This window comes from Mesoplodon mirus (genome assembly GCF_964341445.2).
Source record: "Mesoplodon mirus genome assembly, chromosome: 2".
NCBI lineage: Eukaryota > Metazoa > Chordata > Mammalia > Artiodactyla > Ziphiidae > Mesoplodon > Mesoplodon mirus.
In genome coordinates, this window is record NC_138977.1 from 29,120,760 (window position 1) to 29,145,338 (window position 24,579).

At 39.2% G+C, this 24,579-nt stretch overlaps 2 protein-coding genes across 5 annotated transcripts in view; one reads left to right on the plus strand and one right to left on the minus strand.

Moving 5' to 3' along the window:
- Nucleotides 1-23,366, plus strand: part of MARCHF1 (membrane associated ring-CH-type finger 1) — a gene marked incomplete at its 5' end in the record, with an annotated part of 448,487 nt that extends 425,121 nt beyond the window's left edge. For all 4 annotated transcript variants that reach the window (XM_082639864.1, XM_082639863.1, XM_082639865.1 and 1 more), the window contains one exon: nt 15,243-23,366. In XM_082639864.1, the coding sequence (XP_082495990.1) occupies nt 15,243-15,541 (299 nt within the window). In that variant the 3' untranslated portion in view covers nt 15,542-23,366. The remainder of the gene's footprint in view (nt 1-15,242) is intronic.
- Nucleotides 22,587-24,579, minus strand: part of TMA16 (translation machinery associated 16 homolog) — a 42,144-nt gene continuing 40,151 nt past the window's right edge. Inside the window, exon 7 of the mRNA XM_082639898.1 lies at nt 22,587-23,703. Coding sequence (XP_082496024.1) covers nt 23,523-23,703 — 181 coding nt within the window. The 3' untranslated portion in view covers nt 22,587-23,522. The remainder of the gene's footprint in view (nt 23,704-24,579) is intronic.

Sequence of the window (24,579 nt, forward strand, 5' to 3'; positions counted from 1 at the left end):
CTTTTGTAAAAGTTTTTTAGTAGAAGACTCTCTGCACTTATGTTCAAATTGTATTTAACACCTAACTTCCCAAAGTGCAAATTTTCGGGTACTGTGGGAATCTGTGTGAATTATTAATCTTCCTTTGGCGTTGGAACAGGGAGAGCTGCTCCTGAATTGGCTTTTAAAGTTTTGGAAAAAAACTGCATAATTGAAAAGTCAAAATATTTTAAATCCATCTTGAAAACATTTGAGGAGAAACAAATTGCCTTCTTTAACCAGAGTGCAGGTCGAATATAAAACAGCATCTTCTGAGCTGTAATAACAACAGTGCCAGGAAAAAGTCCTTTGTATGTTTTTAAGTGGCTGTCCTTTTAGATTAAATAAACATCATGCCCCAGATCCCTATTTCCTGTGATGAAAACAAAAACAAAAATAAATACGTGGTACTTGAAACTTTAACTCCCTAAATTATCCATGTTGCCAATTCTAACTTGGGAGAACAATTACTCCTCCTGCCTTATCTTTACATATTCTAGAGGAATGCTCCAGGGTACATCTGTGTGCTGAAAACAAATCACAAAAAAACAGACCAAGAAAACGAAACAAAAGTTCATGCTATTTTCTTTTATAAATTTATTTGTTTAGTTATTTTTGGATGCATTGTGTCTTTGTTGATGCGCACGGGCTTCTCATTGCGGTGGCTTCTCTTCTTGCGGAGCACAGGCTCTAGGCGCGCGGGCTCAGTAGTTGTGGCTTGCAGGCTCCAGAGTGCAGGCTCAGTAGTTGTGGCACACAGGCTTAGTTGCTCCATCTAACTTACGTTTCGTAGTGTATAAATGTCCATGCCTCTTTTTCGCTTTGTCACAGCTTACCCTTCCCCCTCCCCATATCCTCATCTCCATTCTCTAGTAGGTCTGTGTCTTTATTCCTGTCTTACCCCTAGGTTCTTCATGACATTTTTTTTTCTTCTTAAATTCCATATATATGTGTTACCATACGGTATTTGTCTTTCTCTTTCTGACTTACTTCACTCTATATGACTCTAGGTCTATCCACCTCATTACAAATAGCTCAATTGCGTTTCTTTTTCTGGCTGAGTAATATTCCATTGTATATATGTGCCACATCTTCTTTATCCATTCACCCGATGATGGACACTTAGGTTGTTTCCATCTCTGGGCTATTGTAAATAGGGCTGCAATGAACATTTTGGTACATGACTCTTTTTGAATTATGGTTTTCTCAGGGTATAAGCCCAGTAGTGGGATTGCTAGGTCATATGGTAGTTCTACTTGTAGTTTTTTAAGGAACTTCCCTACTGTTCTCCATAGTGGCTGTACCAATTCACATTCCCACCAGCAGTGCAAGAGGGTTCCCTTTTTTCCACACCCTCTCCAGCATTTATCGTTTCTAGATTTTTTGATGGCCATTCTGACTAGTGTGAGATGGTATATCATTGTACTTTTGATTTGCATTTCTCTAATTAAAGATGTTGAGCATTCTTTCATGTGTTTGTTGGCAGTCTGTATATCTTCTGTGGAGAAAGGTCTATTTAGGTCTTCTGCCCATTTTTGGATTGGGTTATTTTTTTGTTAATTGAGCTGCATGAGCTGTTTATAAATTGTGGAGATTAATCCTTTGTCAGTTGCTTCATTTGCAAATATTTTCTCCCATTCTGAGGGTTGTCTTCTGGTCTTATGGTTTCCTTTGCTGTGCAAAAGCTTTTAAGTTTCATTAGGTCCCAGGTGTTTATTTTTGTCTTTATTTCCATTTCTCTAGGAGGTGGGTCAAAAAGGATCTTGCTGTGATTTATGTCATAGAGTGTTCTGCCTATGTTTTCCTCTAAGAGTTTGATAGTTTCTGGCCTTACATTTAGGTCTTTAATCCATTTTGAGCTTATTTTTGTGTATGGTTTTAGGGAGTGATCTAATCTCATACTTTTACATGTCCCTGTCCAGTTTTCCCAGCACCACTTATTGAAGAGGCTGTCCTTTCTCCACTGTACCATTCCTGCCTCCTTTATCAAAGATAAGGTGACCAGATGTGCGTGGGTTTATCCCTGGGCTTTCTATCCTGTTCCATTGATCTATCTTTCTGTTTTTGTGCCAGTACCACACTGTCTTGATTACTGTAGCTTTATAGTATAGTCTGAAGTCAGGGAGCCTGATTCCTCCAGCTCCGTTTTTCGTTCTCAAGACTGCTTTGGCTATTCAGGGTCTTTTGTGTTTCCATACAAATTGTGAAATTTTTTGTTCTAGTTCTGTGAAAAATGCCAGTGGTAGTTTGATAGGGATTGCATTGAATCTGTAGATTGCTTTGGGTAGTACAGTCATTTTCACAATGTTGATTCTTCCAATCCAAGAACATGGTATATATCTCTCCATCTATTTGTATCACCTTTAATTTCTTTCATCAGTGTCTTATAATTTTCTGCATACAGGTCTTTTAATCTTTTTGTTGCAATGATAAATGGGAGTGTTTTTTGTTGCAATGGTAAATGGGAGTGTTTTCTTGATTTCACTTTCAGATTTTTCATCATTAGTATATAGGAATGCCAGAGATTTCTGTACATAAATTTTGTATCCTGCTACTTTACCAAATTCATTGATTAGCTCTAGTAGTTTTCTGGTAGCATCTTTAGGATTTTCTATGTATAGTATCATGTCATCTGCAAACAGTGACAGCTTTACTTCTTCTTTTCCAATTTGGATTCCTTTTATTTCCTTTTCTTCTCTGATTGCTGTGGCTAAAACTTCCAAAACTATGTTGAGTAAGAGTGGTGAGAGTGGGCAACTTTGTCTTGTTCCTGATCTTAGTGGAAATGCTTTCACTTTTTCACAACTGAGGATGATGTTGGCTGTTGGTTTGTCATATATGGCCTTTAATATGTTGACGAAAGTTCCCTCTATGCCTACTTTCTGCAGGGTTTTTATCATAAATGGGTGTTGAATTTTGTCAAAAGCTTTCTCTGCATCTATTGAGATGATTATATGGTTTTTCTCCTTCAGTTTGTTAATACGGTGTATCACGTTGATTGATTTGCGTATATTGAAGAATCCCTGCATTCCTGGAATAAACCCCACTTGATCATGGTGTATGATCCTTTTAATGTGTTCTTGGATTCTGTTTGCTAGTATTTTGTTGAGGATTTTTGCATCTATGTTCATCAGTGATATTGGCCTGTAGTTTTCTTTGTGACATCCTTGTCTGGTTTTGGTATCAGGGTGATGGTGGCCTCATAGAATGAATTTGGGAGTGTTCCTCCCTCTGCTATATTTTGGAAGAGTTTGAGGATGGGTGTTAGCTCTTCTCTAAATGCTTGATAGAATTAGCCTGTGAAGCCATCTGGTCCTGGGCTTTTGTGTGTTGGAAGATTTTTAATCACAGTTTCAATTTCAGTGCTTGTGATTGGTCTATTCATATTTTCTATTTCTTCCTGATTCAGTCTTGGCAGGTTGTGCATTTCTAAAAATTTGTCCATTTCTTCCAGGTTGTCCATTTTATTGGCATAGTGTTGCTTGTAATAATCTCTCATGATCTTTTTTATTTCTGCAGTGTCAGCTGTTACTTCTTTTTCACTTCTAATTCTATTGATTTGAGTCTTCTCCCTTTTTTCTTGATGAGTCTGGCTAATGGTTTATCAATTTTGTTTATGTTCTTAAAGAACCAGCTTTTAGTTTTATTGATCTTTGCTATCGTTTCCTTCGTTTATTTCTGATCTGATTTTTATGATTTCTTTCCTTCTGCTAACTTTGGGTTTTTTTTTTTTTTTTTGGTTGTTCTTTCTCTAATTGCTTTAGGTGCAAGGTTAGGTTGTTTATTCGAGATGTTTCCTGTTTCTTAAGGTAGGATTGTATTGCTATAAACTTCCCTCTTAAAACTGCTTTTGCTGCATCCCATAGGTTTTGGGTCGTCGTGTCTCAACAGTCATTTGTTTCTAGGTATTTTTTGATTTCCTCTTTGATTTCTTCAGTGATCACTTTGTTATTAAGTAGTGTATTGTTTAGGCTCCATGTGTTTGTATTTTTTACAAATCTTTTCCTGAAATTGATATCTAGTCTCATAGCATTGTAGTTGGAAAAGATACTTGATACAATTTCAGCTTTATTAAATTTACCAAGGCTTGATTTGTGACCCAAGATAGGATCTATCCTGGAGATGGTTGCATGAGCACTTGAGAAAAATGTGTATTCTGTTGTTTTTGGATGGAATGTCCTATACATATCAAGTCCATCTTGTTTAATGTATCAGTTAAAGCTTGTGTTTCCTTATTTATTTTCATTTTGGATGGTCTGTCCATTGGTGAAAGTGGGGTGTTAAAGTTCCCTACTATGAATGTGTTACTGTCGATTTCCCCTTTTATGGGTGTTAGTATTTGCCTTATGTATTGAGGTGCTCCTATGTTGGGTGCATAAATATTTACAATTGTTATATCTTCTTCTTGGATCGATCCCTTGATCATTATGTAGTGTCCTTCTTTGTCTCTTCTAGTAGTCTTTATTTTAAAGTCTATTTTGTCTGATATGAGAATTTCTACTCCAGCTTTCCTTTGGTTTCCATTTGCATGAAATATCTCTTTCCATCCCCTTACTTTCAGTCTGTATGTGTCTCTAGGTCTGAAGTGGGTCTCTTGTAGACAGCATATAGATGGGTCTTGTTTTTGTATCCATTCAGCCAATCTGTGTCTTTTGGTGGGTGCATTTAGTCCATGTACATTTAAGGTAATTATCGATATGTATGTTCCTATTTCCATTTTCTTAATTGTTTTGGGTTCATTATTGTAGGTCTTTTCCTTCTCTTGTGTTTCTTGCCTAGAGAAGTTCCTTTAGCATTTCTTGTAAAGCTGGTTTGGTGGTGCTGAACTCTCTCAGCTTTTGACTGTCTGTAAAGGTTTTCATTTCTCCATCAAATCTGAATGAGATCTTTGCTGGGTAGAGTAATCTTGGTTGCAGGTCTTTCTCCTTCATCACGTTAAATATGTCCTGCCAGTGCCTTCTGGCTTGCAGAGTTTCTGCTGAAAGATCAGCTGTTACCTTATGGGGATTCCCTTGTGTGTTATTTGCTGTTTTTCCCTTCTGCTTTTAATGTTTTCTTTGTAGTTAATTTTTGACAGTTTGATTAATATGTGTCTTGGCGTATTTCTCCTTGGATTTATTCTATATGGGACTCTCTGTCCCTCCTGGACTTGATTAACTATTTCCGTTCCCGTATTAGGGAAGTTTTCAGCTATAATCTCTTCAAATATTTTCTCAGTCCCTTTCTTTTTCTCTTCTTCTGGAACCCCTATAATTCAAATGTTGCTGCGTTTAATGTTGTCCCAGAGGTCCCTGAGACTGTCCTCAGTTCTTTTCATTCTTTTTTCTTTATCCTGCTCTGCAGTAATTTCCACTATTTTATCTTCTACGTCACTTATCTGTTCTTCTGCCTCAGTGCTATTGATCCCATCTAGAGTATTTTTAATTTCATTTATTGTGTTGTTCATCGTTGTTTGTTTCATCTTTAATTCTTCTAGGTCCTTGTTAACTGTTTCTTGCATTTTGTCTATTCTATTTCCATGATTTTGGATCTTTGCTATCATCATTCTGCATTCTTTTTCAGGTAGACTGCCTATTTCCTCTTCACTTGTTAGGTCTGGTGGGTTTTTATCTTGCTCCTTCACCTGCTGTGTGTTTTTCTGTTTTCTGATTTTGCTTATCTTACTGTGTTTGGGGTTTCCTTTTTGCAGGCTGCAAGTCTGTAGTTCCCGTTGTTTTGGGTGTCTGTCCCCAGTGGCTAAGGGTGGTTCAGTGGGTTGTGTAGGCTTCCTGGTGGAGGGGACTAGTGCCTGTGTTCTGGTGGATTAGGCTAGATCTTGTCTTTCTGGTGGGCAGGTCCATGTCTGGTGGTGTGTTTTGGGGTGTTTGTGGACTTCTTATGATTTTAGGCAGCCTCTTTGCTAATGGGTGGCGTTGTGTTCCTGTCTTGCTAGTTGTTTGTCATAGGGTGTCCAGCACTGTAGCTTGCTGGTCGTTGAGTGAAGCTGGGTGCTGGTGTTGAGATCTCTCGAAGATTTTCGCCGTTTTGATATTATGTGGAGCTGGGAGGTCTCTTGTGGACCAGTGTCCTGAAGTTGGCTCTCCCACCTCAGAGGCACAGCACTGACTCCTGGGTGCAGCACCAAGAACCTTTCATCCACAGAGCTCCTCAATTTGGGATGATTCGTTGTCTATTCATGTATTCCACAGATGCAGGTTACATCAAGTTGTCTAAATTATTCTTTTAAAAAAGAAACAAAGTGTTTACACAAACTGCACATGTGTCATTCATGTTTACTCACAATAAATATTACCATTAAAACTAGTTAAGGAGAGAGACCATCAAGATGGCTGAAAAGTAAAATGCGGAGATCACCTTCCTCCCCACACATACATGAGAAATACATCCACCCGTGGAACAACTCCTACAGAACACCTACTGAACGCTGGCAGAAGACCTCAGACCTCCCAAAAGGCAAGAAACTCCCCATGTACCTGGGTAGGGCAAAAGAAAAAAGAAAAAACAGAGACGAAACAACAGGGATGGGACCCGCACCAGTGGGAGGGAGCTGCACAGGAGGAAAGGTTTCCACACGGTAGGAGCCCCTTCGCGGGCGGAGACTGCGGGTGGCGGAGGGGGGAGCTTCGGAGCCGCAGAGGAGAGCGCAGCCACAGGGGCGCCGAGGGCAAAGCGGAGAGATTCCCTCACAGAGGATTGGTGCCGACCAGCACTCACCAGCCCGAGAGGCTTGACTGTTCACCCGCCGGGGCGGGCAGGGCTGGAAGCTGAGGCTCGGGCTTTGTTCAGAGCGTAGGGAGAGGACTGGGGTTGGCGGCATGAACACAGCCTGAAGGAGCTAGTGCGCCACGGCTAGCCAGGAGGGAGTCCGGGGAAAAGTCTGGAGCTGCCGAAGAGTCGAGAGACCACTGTTTCAGGGTGCACGAACAGAGGGGATTAAGAGCGCTGCTTAAAGGAGCTGTAGATACGGGCATGAGCCGTGACTAACAGCGTGGACCCCCGAGCCGGGCATGGGATGCTCCGGCTGCTGCTGCCACCACGAAGAAGCAGCCTGTGTGTGAGCACAGGTCACTATCCACACCTCCCCTTCCGGGAGCCTGTGCAACCCGCCACTGCCGAGGTCCCGTGATCCGAAGGACAACTTCCCTTGGAGAACGCACGGCGCACCTCAGGCTGGTGCAACGTCACGTCGGCAGGCTCGCCCTGCACTCCGGATCCCTCCCTCCCCCCAGCCTGAGTGGGCCAGAGCCCCCGAATCAGCGGCTCCTTTAACCCTGTCCTGTCTGAGCGAACAACAGACGCCCTCCGGCGACCTACATGCAGAGGCGGGTCCAAATCCATAGCTGAATCCCAGGTGCGAAAAAAGAAGAGAAAGGGAAATCTCTCCCAGCAGCCTCAGGAACAGCGGATTAAATCCTCACAATCAACTTGATGTACCCTGCATCGGTGGAATACCTGAGTAGACAATGAATCAGCCGAAATAGAGGAGGTGGACTTTAGTAGCAACGATATATATATATATTTTTTTTCCTTTTTCTCTTTTAGTGAGTGTGTATGTGTATACTTCTGTGTGTGATTCTGTCTGTATAGCTTTGCTTTCGCCATTTGCCCTAGGGTTTTGTCTCTCCATTTTTGTTTTGTTTTTTTTAGTATAGTTTTTAATGCTCCTTCCTCCCTTTCCTTCTCTCTCTCTTTCTTTCCTTTTCCCTTTTCTTCTGAGCCGTGTGGCTGACAGGGTCTTGGAGCTGCAGCCAGCCTTCAGTGCTGTGTCTCTGAGGTGGGAGAGCCAACTTCAGGACACTGGTCCACAAGAGACCTCCCAGCTCCACATAATATCAAAATGGCGAAAATCTTTGAGAGATCTTCATCTCAACACCAGCACCCAGCTTCACTCAACGACCAGCAAGCTACAGTGCTGGACACCCTATGCCAAACAACTAGCAAGACAGGAACACAACCCCACCCATTAGCAGAGAGGCGGCCTAAAATTATAGTAAGTCCACAGACACTCCAAAACACACCACCAGACATGGACCTGCCCACCAGAAAGACAAGATCCAGCCTCATCCACCAGAACACAAGCACTAGTCCCCTCCACCAGGAAGCCTACACAACCCACTGAACCAACCTTAGCCACTGGGGACAGACACCAAAAACAACGGGAACTACGAACCTGCAGCCTGCAAAAAGGAGACCCCAAACACAGTAAGGTAAGCAAAATGAGAAGACAGAAAAACACACAGCAGATGAAGGAGCGAGATAAAAACCCACCAGACCTAACAAATGAAGAGGAAATAGGTAGGCAGTCTACCTAAAAAGAATTCAGAGAAATGATAGTAAAGATGATACAAAATCATGGAAATACAATGGAGAGAATACAAGAAACATTTAACAAGGACCTAGAAGAACTAACGAGCAAACACACAATGATGAAGAACACAATAAATGAAATTAAAAATTCTCTAGAAGGGGCTTCCCTGGTGGCGCAGTGGTTGAGAGTCTGCCTGCCAATGCAGGGGACATGGGTTCATGCCCCGGTCTGGGAAGATCCCACGTGCCGTGGAGCAGCTGGGCCCGTAAGCCATGGCCGCTGGGCCTGCGTGTACGGAGACTGTGCTCCGCAACAGGAGCGGCCACAACAGTGAGAAGCCCGCATACCGCAAAAAAAAAAAAAAAAAAAAAAAAAAAATTCTCTAGAAGGAATCAACAGCAGAATAACTGAGGCAGAAAAACAGGTAAGGGACCTGAAAGGTAAAATAGCGGAAATAACTACTGCAGACAGAATAAAGAAATAAGAGTGAAAAGAATTGAGGACAGTCTCAGAGACCTCCGGGACAACATTAAACACACCAACATTCAAATTATAGCGGTCCCAGAAGAAGAAGAGAAAAAGAAAGGGACTGAGAAAATATTTGAAGAGATTATAGTTGAAGACTTCTCTAACATGGTAAAGTAAATAGTTAATCAAGTCCAGGAAGTGCAGAGAGACCCATACAGGACAAATCCAAGGAGAAACACACCAAGACACATATTAATCAAAGTATCAAAAATTAAATACAAAGAAAAAATATTAAAAGCAGCAAGGGAAAAACAACAAATAATATACAAGGGAATCCCCATAAGGTGAACAGCTGATCTTTCAGCAGAAACTCTGCAAGCGGGAAGGGAGTGGCAGGACATATTTAAAGTGATGAAAGGGAAAAACCTACAACCAAGATTACTCTACCTAGCAAGGATCTCATTCAGATTCGACGGAGAAATTAAAACCTTTACCGACAAGCAAAAGCTAAGAGAATTCAGCGCCACCAAACCAGCTTGTTACAACAAATGCCGAAGGAACTTCTCTAGGCAGGAAACACAGAAGATGGAAAAGACCTACAATAACAAACCCAAAACAATTAAGAAAATGGTAATAGCAACATACATATTGATAATTACCTTAAATGTAAATAGAGTAAATACTCCAACCAAAAGACATAGACTGGCTGAATGGATACAAAAACAAGACCCATAGATGTGCTGTCTACAAGAAACCCAATTCAGACCTAGGGACAAATACAGACTGAGAGTGAGGGGATGGAAAAAGATATTCCATGCAAGTGGAAATCAAAACAAAGCCTGCGTAGCAATTCTCATATCAGACAGAATGACTTTAAAATAAAGACTATTACAAGAGACAAAGAAGGACACTACATAATGATCAAGGGATCAATCCAAGAAGAAGATATAACAATTGTAAATATTTATGCACCCAACACAGGAGCACCTCAATATAAGGCTAATGCCAACAGCCATCAAAGGGGGAATCGACAGTAACAAAATCATAGTAGGGAACCTTAACACCCCACTTTCACCAATGGACAGATCATCCAAAATGAAAGTAAACAGGAAACACAAGCTTTAAATGATACAGTAAACAAGACGGACTTAATTGATAATTATAGGACATTCCATCCAAAAACAACAGAATACACTTTCTTCTCAAGCGCTCATGGAACATCCTCCAGGATAGATCATCTCTTGGGTCACAAATGAAACCTTGGTAAATTTAAGAAAACTGAAATTGTATCAAGTATCTTTTCCAAGCACAACACTATGAGACTAGATATCAATTACAGGGAAAAACATCTGTAAAAAATACAAACACATGGAGGCTAAACAATATGCTACTAAATAACCAAGATATCACTGAACAAATCAAAGAGGAAATAAAAAAATACCGAGAAAGAAATGACAGTGGAAACAAAATGACCCAATACCTATGGGATGCAGAAAAAGCAGTTCTAAGAGGGAAGTTTATGGCAATACAATCATACCTCAAGAAACATGAAAAATCTCAAATAAACAACCTAAATTTACACCTATAGCAATTAGAAAAAGAAGAACAAAAAAACCCCAAAGTTAGCAGAAGGAAAGAAACCATAAAGATCAGATCAGAAATAAATGAAAAAGAAATGAAGGAAATAATAGCAAAGATCAATAAAACTAAAAGGTGTTTCTTTGAGAAGATAAACAAAATTGGTAAACCATTTGCCAGATTCGTCAAGAAAAAAAGGGAGAATACTGAAATCAATAGAATTAGAAATGAAAATGGAGAAGTAGCAACTGACACTGCAGAAATACAAAGGATCATGAGAGATTACTACAAGCAACTATATGGCAGTAAAATGGACACCCTGAAAGAAATGGGACAAATTCTTCGAAAAGCACAACATTCAGATACTGAACCAGGAAGAAATAGAAAATATAAACAGACCAGTCACAAGCAATGAAATTGAGAGAGACTGTGATTAAAAACTTTCCAACAAACAAAAGCCCAGGACCAGATGGCTTCACAGGCGAATTCTATCAAACATTTAGAGAAGAGCTAACACCTATATTTCTCACTCTTCCAAAATATAGCAGAGGGAGGAACACTCCCAAACTCATTCTATGAGACCACAATCACCCTGATACCAAAAGCAGATAAAGATGTCACAAAGAAAGAAAACTATAGGCCAAATCACTGATGAACATAGATGCAAAAATCCTCAACAAAATACTAGCAAACGGAATCCAGCAACACATTAAAAGGATCATACACCATGATCAAGTGGGGTTTATTCCAGGAATGCAAGGATTTTTCAATAAATGCAAATCAATCAATGTGATACACCATATTAACAAATGAAGGTGAAAAACCATATGATCATTTCAATAGAAAAGGCTTTTGACAAAATGCAACAGTTTTAAGATAAAAATACCCTCCAGAAAGTAGGCATAGAGGGAACTTACCTCAACATAAATAAAGGCCATATACGACAAACCCACCTCCAACATTGTTCTCAATGGTGAAAAACTGAAAGCATTTCCACTAAGATCAGGACCAAGACAAAGTTGCCCATTCTCCCCACTATTATTCAACACAGTTCTGGAAGCTCTAGCCACAGCAATGAGAGAAGAGAAAGAAATAAAAGTCCAAATCAGAAAAGAAGAAGTAAAGCTGTCACTGTTTGCAGATGACATGGTACTAGACATAGAGAATCCTAAAGATGCTATCAGAAAACTACTAGAGCTAATCAATGAATTTGGTAAAGTAGCAGGATACAAAATTAATGCACAGAAATCTTGCATTCCTATACACTAATGATGAAAAATCTGAAAGAGAAATTAAGAAATCACTCCCATTTACCACTGCAACAGAAAGAATAAAATACCTAGGAATAAACCTACCTAAGGGGGAAAAAAACCCATATGCAGAAAACTACAAGACACTGATGAACGAAATTAAAGATAATACAAATAGATGGAGAGATATACCACATTCTTGGATTGGAAAAAATCAACATTCTGAAAAGGACTATACTACCCAAAGCAATCTACAGGTTCAATGCGATCCCTACCAACCTACCAATGACATTTTTCACAGAACTAGAACAAAAAAGTTCACAATTTTTATGGAAACACAAAACACCCTGAATAGCCAAAGCAATCTTGAGAACGAAAAATGGAGCTGGAGGAATCAGGCTCCTGGACTTCAGACTATACTACTACAAAGCTACAGTAATCAAGACAGTATGGTACTGGCACAAAAACAGAAATGTAGGTCAATGAAACAGGATAGAAAGCCCAGAGATAAACCCAGGCACATATGGTCACCTTATCTTTGATAAAGGAGGCAAGAAAATACAGTGCAGAAAATACAGCCTCCAGTAAGTGGTGCTGGGAAAACTGGACAGCTACATGTGAAAGAATGAAATTAGAACACTCCCTAACTCCGTTCACAAAAATAAACTCAAAATGGATTGAAGACCTAAATATAAGGCCAGACAGTGTAAAACTCTTAGAGGAAAACCTAGGCAGAACACTCTATGACATAAATCACAGCAAGATCCTTTTTGACCCACCTCCTATACAAATGGAAATGAAACAAAAATAAAGAAATGAGACCTAATCAAACTTAAAAGCTTTTGCACAGTAAAGGAAATGGTAAAGACGAAAAGACAGCCCTCAGAATGGGAGAAAACATTTGCAAATGAAGCAACTGACAAAAGATTAATCTTCAAAATTTACAAGCAGCTCATTCAGCTCAATATTAAAAAAACATACAACCCAGGGCTTCCCTGGTGGCGCAGTGGTTGAGAGTCCGCCTGCTGATGCAGGGGACACGGATTCGTGCCCCGGTCCGGGAAGATCCCACATGCCGTGGAGCAGCTGGCCCCGTGAGCCATGGCCGCTAAGCCTGCGCGTCCGGAGCCTGTGCTCCGCAACGGGAGAGACCACAACAGTGAGGCCCGTGTACCACAAAAAAAAAAACCAAAAAAACAAAAAACCATACAACCCAATCCAAAATTGGCAGGAGACCTAAATAGAAATTTGAGACCTAAATAGAAATTTCTCCAAAGAAGATATACAGATTGCCAACGAACACATGAAGGAACGCTCAACATCACTAATCATTGGAGAAATGCAAATCAAAACTACACTGAGGTATCACCTCACACCAGTCAGAATGGCCATCATCAAAAAGTCTACAAACAATAAATGCTGGCGAGGGTGTGAAGAAAAGGAACCCTCTTGCGCTGTTGGTGGGAATGTAAATTGTTACAACCATTATGGAGAACAGTATGGAGGATCCTTAAAAAACGAAATATAGAACCACCATATGATCCAGCAATCCCACTCCTGGGCATATATCCAGAGAAAACCGTAATTTGAAAAGACACATGCACCCCAATGTTCATAGCAGCACTATTTACAATAGCCAAGACATGGAAGCAACCTAAATGTCCGTCAACAGAGGAATGGATAAAGAAGATGTGATACATATATACAATAGAATATTAGCCATAAAAAAGAATTAAATAATGCCATTTGCAGCAACATGGATGGACCTAGAGGTTGTCATACTGAGTGAAGTAAGTCAGACAAAGACATATATCAAAGCTTTATATATATTAAAAGCTTTCATTCATCCTTAAAATGTCCACTGAGCAAGGCAGGGTGGAAAACAAAGACCAACCAGACGTAGGTCCTGCACTGTCAAGATTATGGCACAGCAGAGAACAAATAACTTATGTCAGAGAGCCACTCATGCCACAAGTGTAAAAAATAACATGAAACTGGAAGAGTGAGAACATGTATTCCCAGCTGGAAATTATTTCTGAGTCAGGTTTTGTGGGACAGGTAGACATTCAGAAACAGAGAAGCAAAATTCTGAGAGAAGAAATATCATGGGCAGAGGTTTGGAAGGAGAGAATCTCCAGGCACTTCCAGGGCACAGTTGGTAGTGTCATTTAGGAATCAGAGGGGGAAATGAGATGTAATCCATGGGGATTTCCCTAATAGGAGACAAAACACACTTCAGCTTGTCTGTGGTTAACATCCTTCTAAACAAGGAGACACTACTGCTCAATTGAACAGCTGAGAGCAAAACTCCTTCTAAATTTGGAGAACTCCAAGATGTCTAATTTGTATACTGAGTCTTCCCTGCAAATTTCTAAATAAAGAAACTTGTGATCATCTTCTACAACAGGGTTTCTCAACCTCAGCACTATTGGCATTTTGGACTAGGTTAACTCCTTGCTGTCCTACACATTGCGGGATGCTGGCAAAGCAGCATCACAGGACTTACTAAGTCAGTAGCACCCGCCCAACACCAGGTATAACAATCAACATCTCCAGACACTGCTCAGTGGCCCGGGGCACACAACTACCCCCAGTTGTAAGCTGCTGGTCCCCCCAGCTCAGTGAGTCAGGCCTGTTCTCCTTGCATAGACAGGATTAAGGAGCAAGGCAAGCCCTTCAACACGAGGCAAACGGGGCAGGGGTCCATTTTGCTTCCAGAAGTACAAAGTATTCATAAATGTCACTCTTACAAAATACAGATGATGTTTCTTATAACTCTATTTACTGTTATAAGTAAATAAAACCCAACTTCCCTAAAGTGTGGTTTCCAACCCACCCTTCTCTTTTACTTGACAGCCTCTCACATGAATGAAGGCAGCTATCACATCCTCCATACCATCCTAATGTTGGCAAGAGGTGGTCTCTTGACCATCATATATTTAACATTTATAATTATGTGTGGCGTAAATACTGTTGTAGTTACAGAAACGCTCATGACATAGTTTTAAAAACTCTTTGTGAAAGAAAGTCCATTTCTAGTTATGGTGATGGAAATTAAGAGAAAATATTGATTGATGTCTAAGAAAGAGATGGTTCTCAGTAACAAAATATAAGATTGATAAAACGAGTAACTAAAATCCTAAATCTTATGCATGTCTATACTCAGGAATTCTGAGATGTGGCAGCTTCTCTTTTTTTTTTTAAATTTTAAAGGTAACGAGGGTGGTGGTGGGGAACCCATGGGTACAGTCCCACGCATGTACGTATTACATTACCTTAGGAGGATCCTAAAGTCTGATTCTTTCACTCAGTATGTGCAGTATCCTTCCTTAAAGATTTAGCTGTAAGGAATAAATGTCGAAGTAAGAATCTGATGTAGTATCTGATGATCACAGTAGGTTCTTGATGGCTGAGAGAGATGAGAGACATCATTACAGTGGTAGGGGAGAGAATTTCTTCATGTACGATTTTGGCAATACCTCGAGAATACTTAAAGCAGTTAAGCAATCAGGTTATAATTTTTACTAGTTGTTAAGTATATATTCCTGATCTATGAAATACTAACAGGCTGGCATGATCAATAAAGACTTGGTGGTAATGTTCTCTCTCTTATGTCAAAGGTGTCCTTGAATGGCCATTTTGGACAAAACTGGTTGTGGTGGCCATCGGCTTCACGGGAGGTTTGGTCTTCATGTACGTACAGTGCAAGGTCTACGTTCAGCTGTGGCGCAGGCTGAAGGCCTACAACCGCGTGATCTTTGTGCAGAACTGCCCCGACACGGCCAAGAAGCTGGAGAAGAACTGCTCCTGCACGGTGAACACGGACGCCAAGGACGCCGGGGCAGTGCCTGCCTTACAAACGGGGACCAACGCACTGCCACCTTCGGAGGGCGGCCCCCCCGAAGTCATACCCGTGTGATGGGGCCAGCCGGGAGTGTGTCACTGGAGTATCACCTGGCCCTCAGCCACTACAAGTGACAGAAGTGATCCTGAGTTAGTCACCCTCTTTATCTTCTCCTCTTTCTGACTCATTTGTCCTTTCTTTGCTCAAAAAGGGAAGGAGAAGAAACACCAAATGATCAGGATCCCATGAAGCAGTCTCAAGTGTGAAGAGAAAATGTGAAAAGTTGGCTGGAGAATGATTTGTGAGACAAGGACCACTGGAGCAAGGGATGCTTTCAGGCAATGAGGAGAGACTAACCGGACAGACCCATGAGTCTTTACAGTAACAGGGCAAGGTCAAGAATACGGACTTGAATTGCAACGTGTCTTTCTTCTAGGGCCTTGTAATGTTAACTCTCTCATCTGGAAATGACAAACACATTTGGTTTTAAGCTTGAAATTATCTGCATTATTCCTAAGGCACATCAGAAGCAAACTCAGAAGATGCATATTTTGATATTCATACTTCGACAGCTAACAGGTTTTTATGGCTATAGTGGAGTCCAGTTGTTTTGACAGATGCATGTTTTTAAAATAGATGCAATACACATTTGAAGATATTAATACTTGGAATTATGTTTAAATCATGATTTTCAGAGATTTTTGGGTTTAATTAGCTCTGTTAAATACCCACAGAAGCCTTGTATACTCCACCTGGACCCTCTAAAACAGTGTTGTCCAACAGAAATATAATGTGAGCCACAAATGAAGGCCACATATGCAAATTTAAATTTTCTAGTAGCCCCATTAGAAAAAGTAAAAATAAATAGGTGAAATGAATTTTGATAATATATTTAACACTATATACCCAAGTTATCATTTCAATGTCGTCAATATAAAAAAGTATTGAGTTATTTTACAGTTTTTATGAACCAAGTCTTCAAAATCCAGTATGTTTACAGCATAGTTCAATTTGAATTGAACTTATTGGCTAGTGCAGACCTAAAATTAGAGACAAAGCCTTTGCTTCATTTAACAACTGAATCTCTCAAAACAGCAGCTTAATTCATTCTCTTATTCAAAGTATCACAAATACTATTTTACAAAGCACTAAATTAATCAAATTAAATATCTTGGTTAAGAGTTAGATGAAGTTACCATTTCTCTAAAGGGTGAAAAAACAAAACTATAAAGCAATCTGCCTATGGTAAGTTCTGAAATTAACTTATTTGCTACTATGAAGCACTTATAATAGGGAAAATTAAAATTTAATATCTTTAAGTCAAACGTACCTTTTTTTTTAATGAGGTGTCACCTTGACAGATGAGTAGTTATGACCAAGCATTCAGACTGTATTTTAAAAAGCTGATAGTATTTCCCTTGCTCAGCTGGGAGGCAAAAATATTCAACAGATTCTTTGATAAGTAATAAATTGAATTGTTTAGGTTTGACAGTTCAGTTGATTATTGTATTCTTTGCATATTCATGTAGAACTGAAGTGTGAATGACATAGCAGTGAGCTAGATTAATGGTTGTAAATATAGTGGCCTGTCAAAGAGAGATGTCTTACATAAAATGAGGTGATTTATTTTTGCTAGCTGTCGTATTTATTATTGTGAAAAGGCAACCGTGATGGCCATAGAACCAAAGCATGGGTATCGCATTGCACAAATCTGGGTATCACACTGATGCACTTTGTAATTGTCAGTGGGCTTTTTCCTCACAGGTTACCATAGGGAAAGAAAAGAGAAATAACCTTTTTCTGAGGAGAAGTTTGATACAATATGAGTAGTGGCTGACACTGAGTCCAAATAGTCCCAGTTCCTTAGAAATAAAGCAAAGGTCAACAGTATCAACTTTGTGTGTGTGTGTGGCATGTGTTTGTTCCTGTATAAACATGAGAAAAACGTCAAGGTATTCATGTCAGGCAGGAAACAAAAGGTTTAAAACCCATCTTTCTTAAAACTTGCTGTAGGAGCGCGGAATGAAGGCACAGGAAAAACTAACTTGAGGCAACTAAACTGAACCAAAATTTCTGCACAAATAAAGACACAGTGGTGTAATTAAAAATACATGAAGCTTAAACAACCTGGACTTTGTATTAACTCCTTAAATTTCCATTTTCAAGGTTTAAGATAAATACACTCATGGATAATGAAGCTTTAGGGGATTTAACCATGGCACCTCACCCAAGGGATTAAATGTGATTCATTCTTTTCTGACAATTTTCCTAAGCATTTTATTAATCCATTTCTCCTGAGGTTTAGCAATGGCAACAGTTGTTTACAAATATTCCTGAGGGAACAAAACCTAGCCACCAGCAAACAAAGAAATGTTGATTTCTCTTTTGTTTGCTCTGTAAGGAAAAGGATTATTTACCTGAATTATACCATAAATACCATTTAAATTCTGTCCAAACTTTAGCAATATAGGTAAGTGCATAATTTCACAGTGGAAGACAACTGGCTTAATAAATAATAATTTATCAAGGGGCATAATGAACACTAAGAAATTCTAGAATGAAAAGTAAAGATAAGCATTACTGTATTAATGATAAAAAATGACATGGTGTTTTAAAACCATACGTAAATTCTCAAAATGAACTTGAATAGGCTTTGACTTTCTTGAAATGAGAAAATAATATAGCTCCCTAACACATTAAAAGTCAACATTATTCTGCTATTTTTTAAACACTGAACTCCTGAATTTAAATCTTTAAAAGTTTTCCCATAATGGTTGTTGGTAGTTCAAACAATCTGAAGTAACTATGTGCATTTAAAACCGAATGTTGATTATTTTATGTTCTGTGTGGCAATGGTACATTTGTCCTTTCGATAACCGGGTTTGGCTTTGTGACAACACTTCTGTGGACTGGATATACCCTTCAAAAAGAAAAACTGCTCTCCGGAATGGCAATTTTTTGAAGCATGCTTACCTGCTTATATAAGAAATAAAATGGAATTGAAACAAAGAACTGAAATTGAAGAATAAACTTATAGTTCTGCTAAAACCTTGGCTTTTTATCATCATGAATCTGTGGTATTATCAATACCAGAAAACATACATTTATGCTGTTGATTTTTTAAAGAACTGTCACTCTAATTGTGTAAGATCAAAGATTAAATTGTAAAGAAATGAAATCAGTATTTTTTTTAAAGTGAAGTCCAAAGGGCAATTAAACTTAAGTACAAACAAAATGTAAACAAACAAAACAAAATGTTCCCATCGACTTGGGATATAAAGCAATGGAGAAATAAAAGGAAGACAGGTATATACTCTGGAGTCTTTCAAAATGCCCTAGGATTAAATCTCACTCCGGGGTTGTTACATGTGATTATAGTCCCAGAGATGGCCACAGTTACATTTATCTTGTTTTGCAAAAGGTCCCTAAAACATCTATTCTCACTCTGAACTGCTGTTACATGTGATTATAGTTCCAGAGAGATGGCCACATAGTCACACTTATCTTGTTTTGCAAAAGGTCCCCTAAAACATCTACTTACTTGGGCTGGAAAACTAGCTCATTAGAGCAATGACATCACTAAGATTCTCTAATGGTTATGGAGGTGAGGTGGGGAGGAAGATTTTTGCATCTGCCTGACACAATTTACCTTTCCTTGCCATGCCAATGAATATTTTGGAACAAAGTAGAGCTCTTAAAACTTATCATTATTGTAGTTGTCATACGATAATTGTGTAGGACTTACACTTTAATTAAGAAAGATGAAAATTAGTTTTCTTTCCTTAAGTCAGCCCAAAGGTGCTATTTTACCTGTCAATACAGTTGAAAGGAAGTACTGTTATTTTGGGCTGCAGTGTTTCCTCCACATCTGAAGAAAGCCCATTTGAAACTGCATTAAAACAAACAAGGAAAAATTATAACTGTGTGCAATTTTGGGGATTGAGCATTTGTACTTTTTTCGGTTTTACCTAATTCTCTTGCATTAACAGTTTACTGTTTTGTGAATAATGTGTACTAAGACAAATTAAGGAAAAGAAAATAATTACCTGTGAAACAGACTTTGTATATTAAACAAGTGATCCAAACCTTTGTTGTGGTTTCTATATTTTTTGCCTAACTTACCTGGATTTCTGCAGATTTGTATCTGCAACATTCAAACAGCCTTGAGTTCTTAATATTTTTTATATGTATATAAATTTGTTTTATTTTTGGCTGTGCTGGGTCTTCGTTGCTGTGTGCGGGCTTTCTCTAGTTGCAGTGAGCAGGGGCTACTCTTCGTTGCGGTGCGTGGGCTTCTCATTGCGGTGGCTTCTCTTGTTGCAGGGCATGGGCTCCAGGTACGTGGGCTTCAGTAGTTGTAGCTCATGGGCTTAGCTGCTCTGTGGCATGTGGAATCCTCCCGGGCCAGGGATCCAACCCGTGTCCCCTGCATTGGCAGGCGGATTCCTAACCACTGTGCCACCAGGGAAGCCTGAGTTCTTAAGATTTTATAATGGTCTGGGTTTTTAAGCAGGGTCTGAACATATTTTAAGGCCAACATAGGTTGATTAACCCATGACATTTTAGGAAGGATTAAACAGGTGCATTAACAAGGGAAAACCAACGCAAATAATCTATACAGACTTTCAAACCCTGTTTTAAAGAAGAAAAAAAAAACTTTTAAGAAAAATGACTATGTAATCTAGAGAAAGTATTTTCTCATGAATAAGGCTTGGATATACAAAAAAATGTAACAGCATTTTTCTACCCAGAGATAATACTAAGAGAAAGACTTTGGAATCTATTTCTAACCTAAGAGGAGGTTTGGTGATTAGTGAAGAAAACGTCCCCCTCCAAAGCCCCAACTTCTAAGCCTGAATCCAGTGAGTCAACAGACTGCCTGGCCAGGGTGCCTGCCGGCTTATTAGACTAATTGTATGAGCTCATTCTTCTGCCCAAACCGGATACCCACATGTATAGTCTTCTCACACCTCCCAAATTACAACACACCTAGATCACAGATCATTGTCACTGTGTGTTCAGCTAGTGATCTAAAACTGGGAGCTGTGACGGGTACCAAGGGCAGCAAGGGTCGGGTGGATGCTTTAATTCAGGGAAATGGCAAGGCAGGCAGCAAAGTCCCAAACAAGAAATGCCCAGCAAGATTCAGCCAGTAAGGAAACAAGCCCTTGTTAGAGTAAGTTCATTACTTACAGAGATGGCAAAAGAAAGATGAACAGAGGTGCCAGCTCCCCATGAGGCTCATCCCAAGGGAAGGCACAGAAATAAAAGGGGCCAGAGGAGGGGATAACACAATATCTGGGACAGGACGCCCGTTGCTGAGAAGCCAATTCCATGATGTAGCTAAGCAATTTTGCAGCCTGCAACTACGACCGAGACTGAGGCAGGGAAGTCTCATACTTCATCAGAACCTGGGAGGCAATGACAACCTGTCTCACTTTTCCTCCCCAGAAGACAGGGAGGCAAATGTGGAGTGCCCTGGGGTACTTCCTCACAAGCATCCTATGTCCTCCTCTTCCAAGAAGACCAAACAGCATTCTTCCAAGGCTCAGGTTAGCTGCAACCAAGCCTGGCCTCGGTGGACACACACACAGTCATCCGGGTGCCAGCAGAGTACCGTCCCACCCTAGGAAAGGACAGAAGGCCAGTGAGTCTGAAATGAAGCCAGCCAAGGGCACGTGGAAACAAGCTGAGGTTGGAGAGGCCGTCAGGAATCAGAACATCTCAGGCCTCTCTGGCCATGGAACAGCATGTGAATTTCATTCCAAATGTGCTGGATGTCAATGCAGGTTCATCAGCTGTAACAAAGGTACCATCTGGCAGGGGACGTCAGTCAGGGGCAGGCTGGCGGGGACGCTATGCAGGGGCAAGGTGGTACATGGGAGATCTCTTTACCTGACTCTTGACTTTGATGTAAACCTAAAACTTCTTTAAAAAATAAAAGTGGTCAGAAATAAAATTATACCCCATCAAATAAACATACCAAAGAGGACACCTATTTAACCTCCTGCCCTGAAGCATAAGCATTACAAGAGTAGAAAAGGCTATTTGAGGTGAACAGAGTCCCAAAGAGAGATCTGTCTGCAAGGCAAGAAGTGGCCAGATATCAGGAACAGAGACTGCAGATACCAGTGACCAGATCTGAGCTTAGAAACGTATCATTAGCCCAAGTCCATGGAATTCAGCTTGCTGATGTAGACCAGGGGTTGGCAAACTGTGGCAAGCAGGCCAAATCCAGCCTGTAGCCTATTTGGGTATGGCCACAATGGGTTTTATATTTTTAAAGGGTGGTAAAACACACACACATACACAAAAGGATATGCAACAGAAACTGCATTTGGCCTACAACATCTAAAATACTTACAACACTATCTGCCATTCCATTTTACTATTTGCCAGCCACTAGTTTACACAGAAGTGCCAACAAAGTGTTACTCTTACTCTGTTCCATGGCCATGGACTGAAGAAGCTACCTTACAAAGGTGTTAACACTCACTGAAAAGGGGCCGGGTATGTCACTGCAGAAAGAACATGTTCTATACACAGTGGCTAAAGGGCTGTTTGAGAGCACTACTCTGAAGACAAATGATCCCTTAGGCTACTGTGGTCCAGCCAGGAGTCACATGACAATTACCGTCCTAAATTCATTCATTCAACAAATATTTATCTGTTCTGGTTCCAAGCAGTATAGCTTGTTATACTTTTTGCTTTGAAAGCACAAGGAAAACCAGGGACAAATGTTTGAGGGGGAGAATGATCTGCCATTTTCACAAGTTATTTACCTAACAGTAATGTTTTTTAAATATCAGACCAGAAAAATCGGTTTTTATTCTCTTTACTGTAATTTATGACTCAGTTTTTATGGCCATTTTGAAACTAAAAATGAATCCCCTCCCCCCAAAAAAGGAGAAGGAAATTTGCCAATGACTAAAGAGATAGGAACTTATTATATAACCATAAAACCATACTTTTGCACAGATTACTTAAAGCCAAAGCAAGGCAGCATCAGTTAAATCATTAAACATTAAATAATTAGAACCTTCAGAAGTAAAAATCATAGAAATGTTTTACTTTTAATTTTCTTAAGTAAAAAAACTGTTAACAAGACTTAGTTGATACCTAGTTACGTCATACAGCATTTTTTTTCCTTGAAAATACTCAAATACTCTTGCATTGCATTCTTTAGAAAACAGACTAGAAGATACCTGCATTTAACAATTTCTGTGAAGAACATTCAACCACATCCATGTTTTTCATGATACTAGAAATACTGTTATATGTCAGGTTAACCTATCTCTTAGAAGAAAAAATAAGATAATTGAAATAACTAGAATCTTTAGTTCTGTTTCCACAAATAAAACCTATCACTTTTCACAATGAGAAAGCAAAAAATAATATACAAACCAAAAGAGCTAACCTGAAATCATTCATCCCCTTTATCAAGATAACAGGTTAAATGCAGGAGATCAACAAAACAAGAATAGTTACTGGTTTTTTTAAACCATTTAACTAACTCTGGCTCAAAGTTAATAAATAACAGCAATGTGCAATCCATAAATGTATATAAATTCCGTATGACATTTTCCCTATTTTAAAAGGAAAGAAAATAGTTTTAACGTGTAAGAGGAAGAAGAATAAAACATTACTAAAAGGCAATTTTGCCATTGTCACTGCTCAAGAAGTACCACAGTAACCTTCTAGCAAACAGCTGCTGCCCGTACCCCAAAATGTGAGATTAGGTGATTCTAAGTAAACATTAGGGGAAAAATTACATTTTTTGTCCTCGTTCATATTGCTCTCCCAGCCCCAGAAATTCAGATTAAATGGATTTTGCAGAGCATTTCTACCTAGTCTAACAACTTAATGTAAACATAAAGCAACATTCATTTTTAAGTTAAAATCGTAACACTGTTTTTGAAACTGAAAATGGGATTCTCATCATATAAGAGAATAAGCTAAACAGCAAATTGTTGTGTAGAGACAATTATTTACCATAATCAATTCAAGTGTAACTTGAAGTTCTCAAATTACTTATTTTCAACTCAAGTAAAGACAATTAGGCCACTGCAGTCATTTCCTCATCTGTGTCACTTGATTCATCTTTCAGTTCCAATTCTCCTAAATCTGTGTCTACAGCTGTCACAGTTTTCTTCTTACACTTCTTAGGCACTGCATCATTAGCACAGATTTTTCTCATTTTAATGTTTGGCAATTTCTTCAGATCAAAATCCCATTCCCTAGACAAAAGAGAGAATGCAGAGAGTTGGTGAGGGGTGAGGTAGGGAAGTAATAAAGTCAATATTCAAAACTAAGCATTAGAAAGTTTACAAACTTACAGCAGATTCAAATGCTCTAGGAGGAAATAATATAAATACACTAGAAAAAAAAGAATGTCCCAAGAACTGAGGTATGCTTTTTCCATACTTACTGCACTTTCTCATTAATCTACAGTAGCGGTTAACTGCACAGAGAATTCCACATATTCAAAATTTCCAAAACAATGCAGGAAAATGTTAGGCAGAAGTTACAAGGAAACTCCGTTCCATTCTTTTATTCTTCCTAACCCCAACATTTCCCTCTATTAGGACATATATGGTATTAAGAATTTCAGAAGTAGGAACTACATTATCCTGGAAAATCTCCAAAATGCAGTCAGAAAAGGTTTTTCTTTTCACACACAATGGTAAATCACAATTGTTTTAGTAATCAAACAATTTTTTTGGTTATAATAGAAAACTTTTAGTTCTTCAACCCCAGCTTTTCTGTGACAATCCTATGTTCAATTACTTTACGAGCAATGTGAAGATTCTTCTGAGAACTGAACTCTGATACTAACAGTCTAGGCTAATTTTTTCTCATTTCTGGCTTTCTTTGGGGGAGGCAGAACATACACTGTTTTAGGAATAAAGAGAACATTTATATATCTGATTACTTAACATTACAAGCAAAAATAATTAATGTATAATCTTAAGCTCCATGTACTTATAAATACATGTACATAGGCTAGAAAGTGAACCACTTCTTAAATATGATCAATAAATTCTATTAGAGCGAATATTTTATGAATATTAAATATTTTCTATGAGTTCAGAAGTATAAAAATATAAAATAAG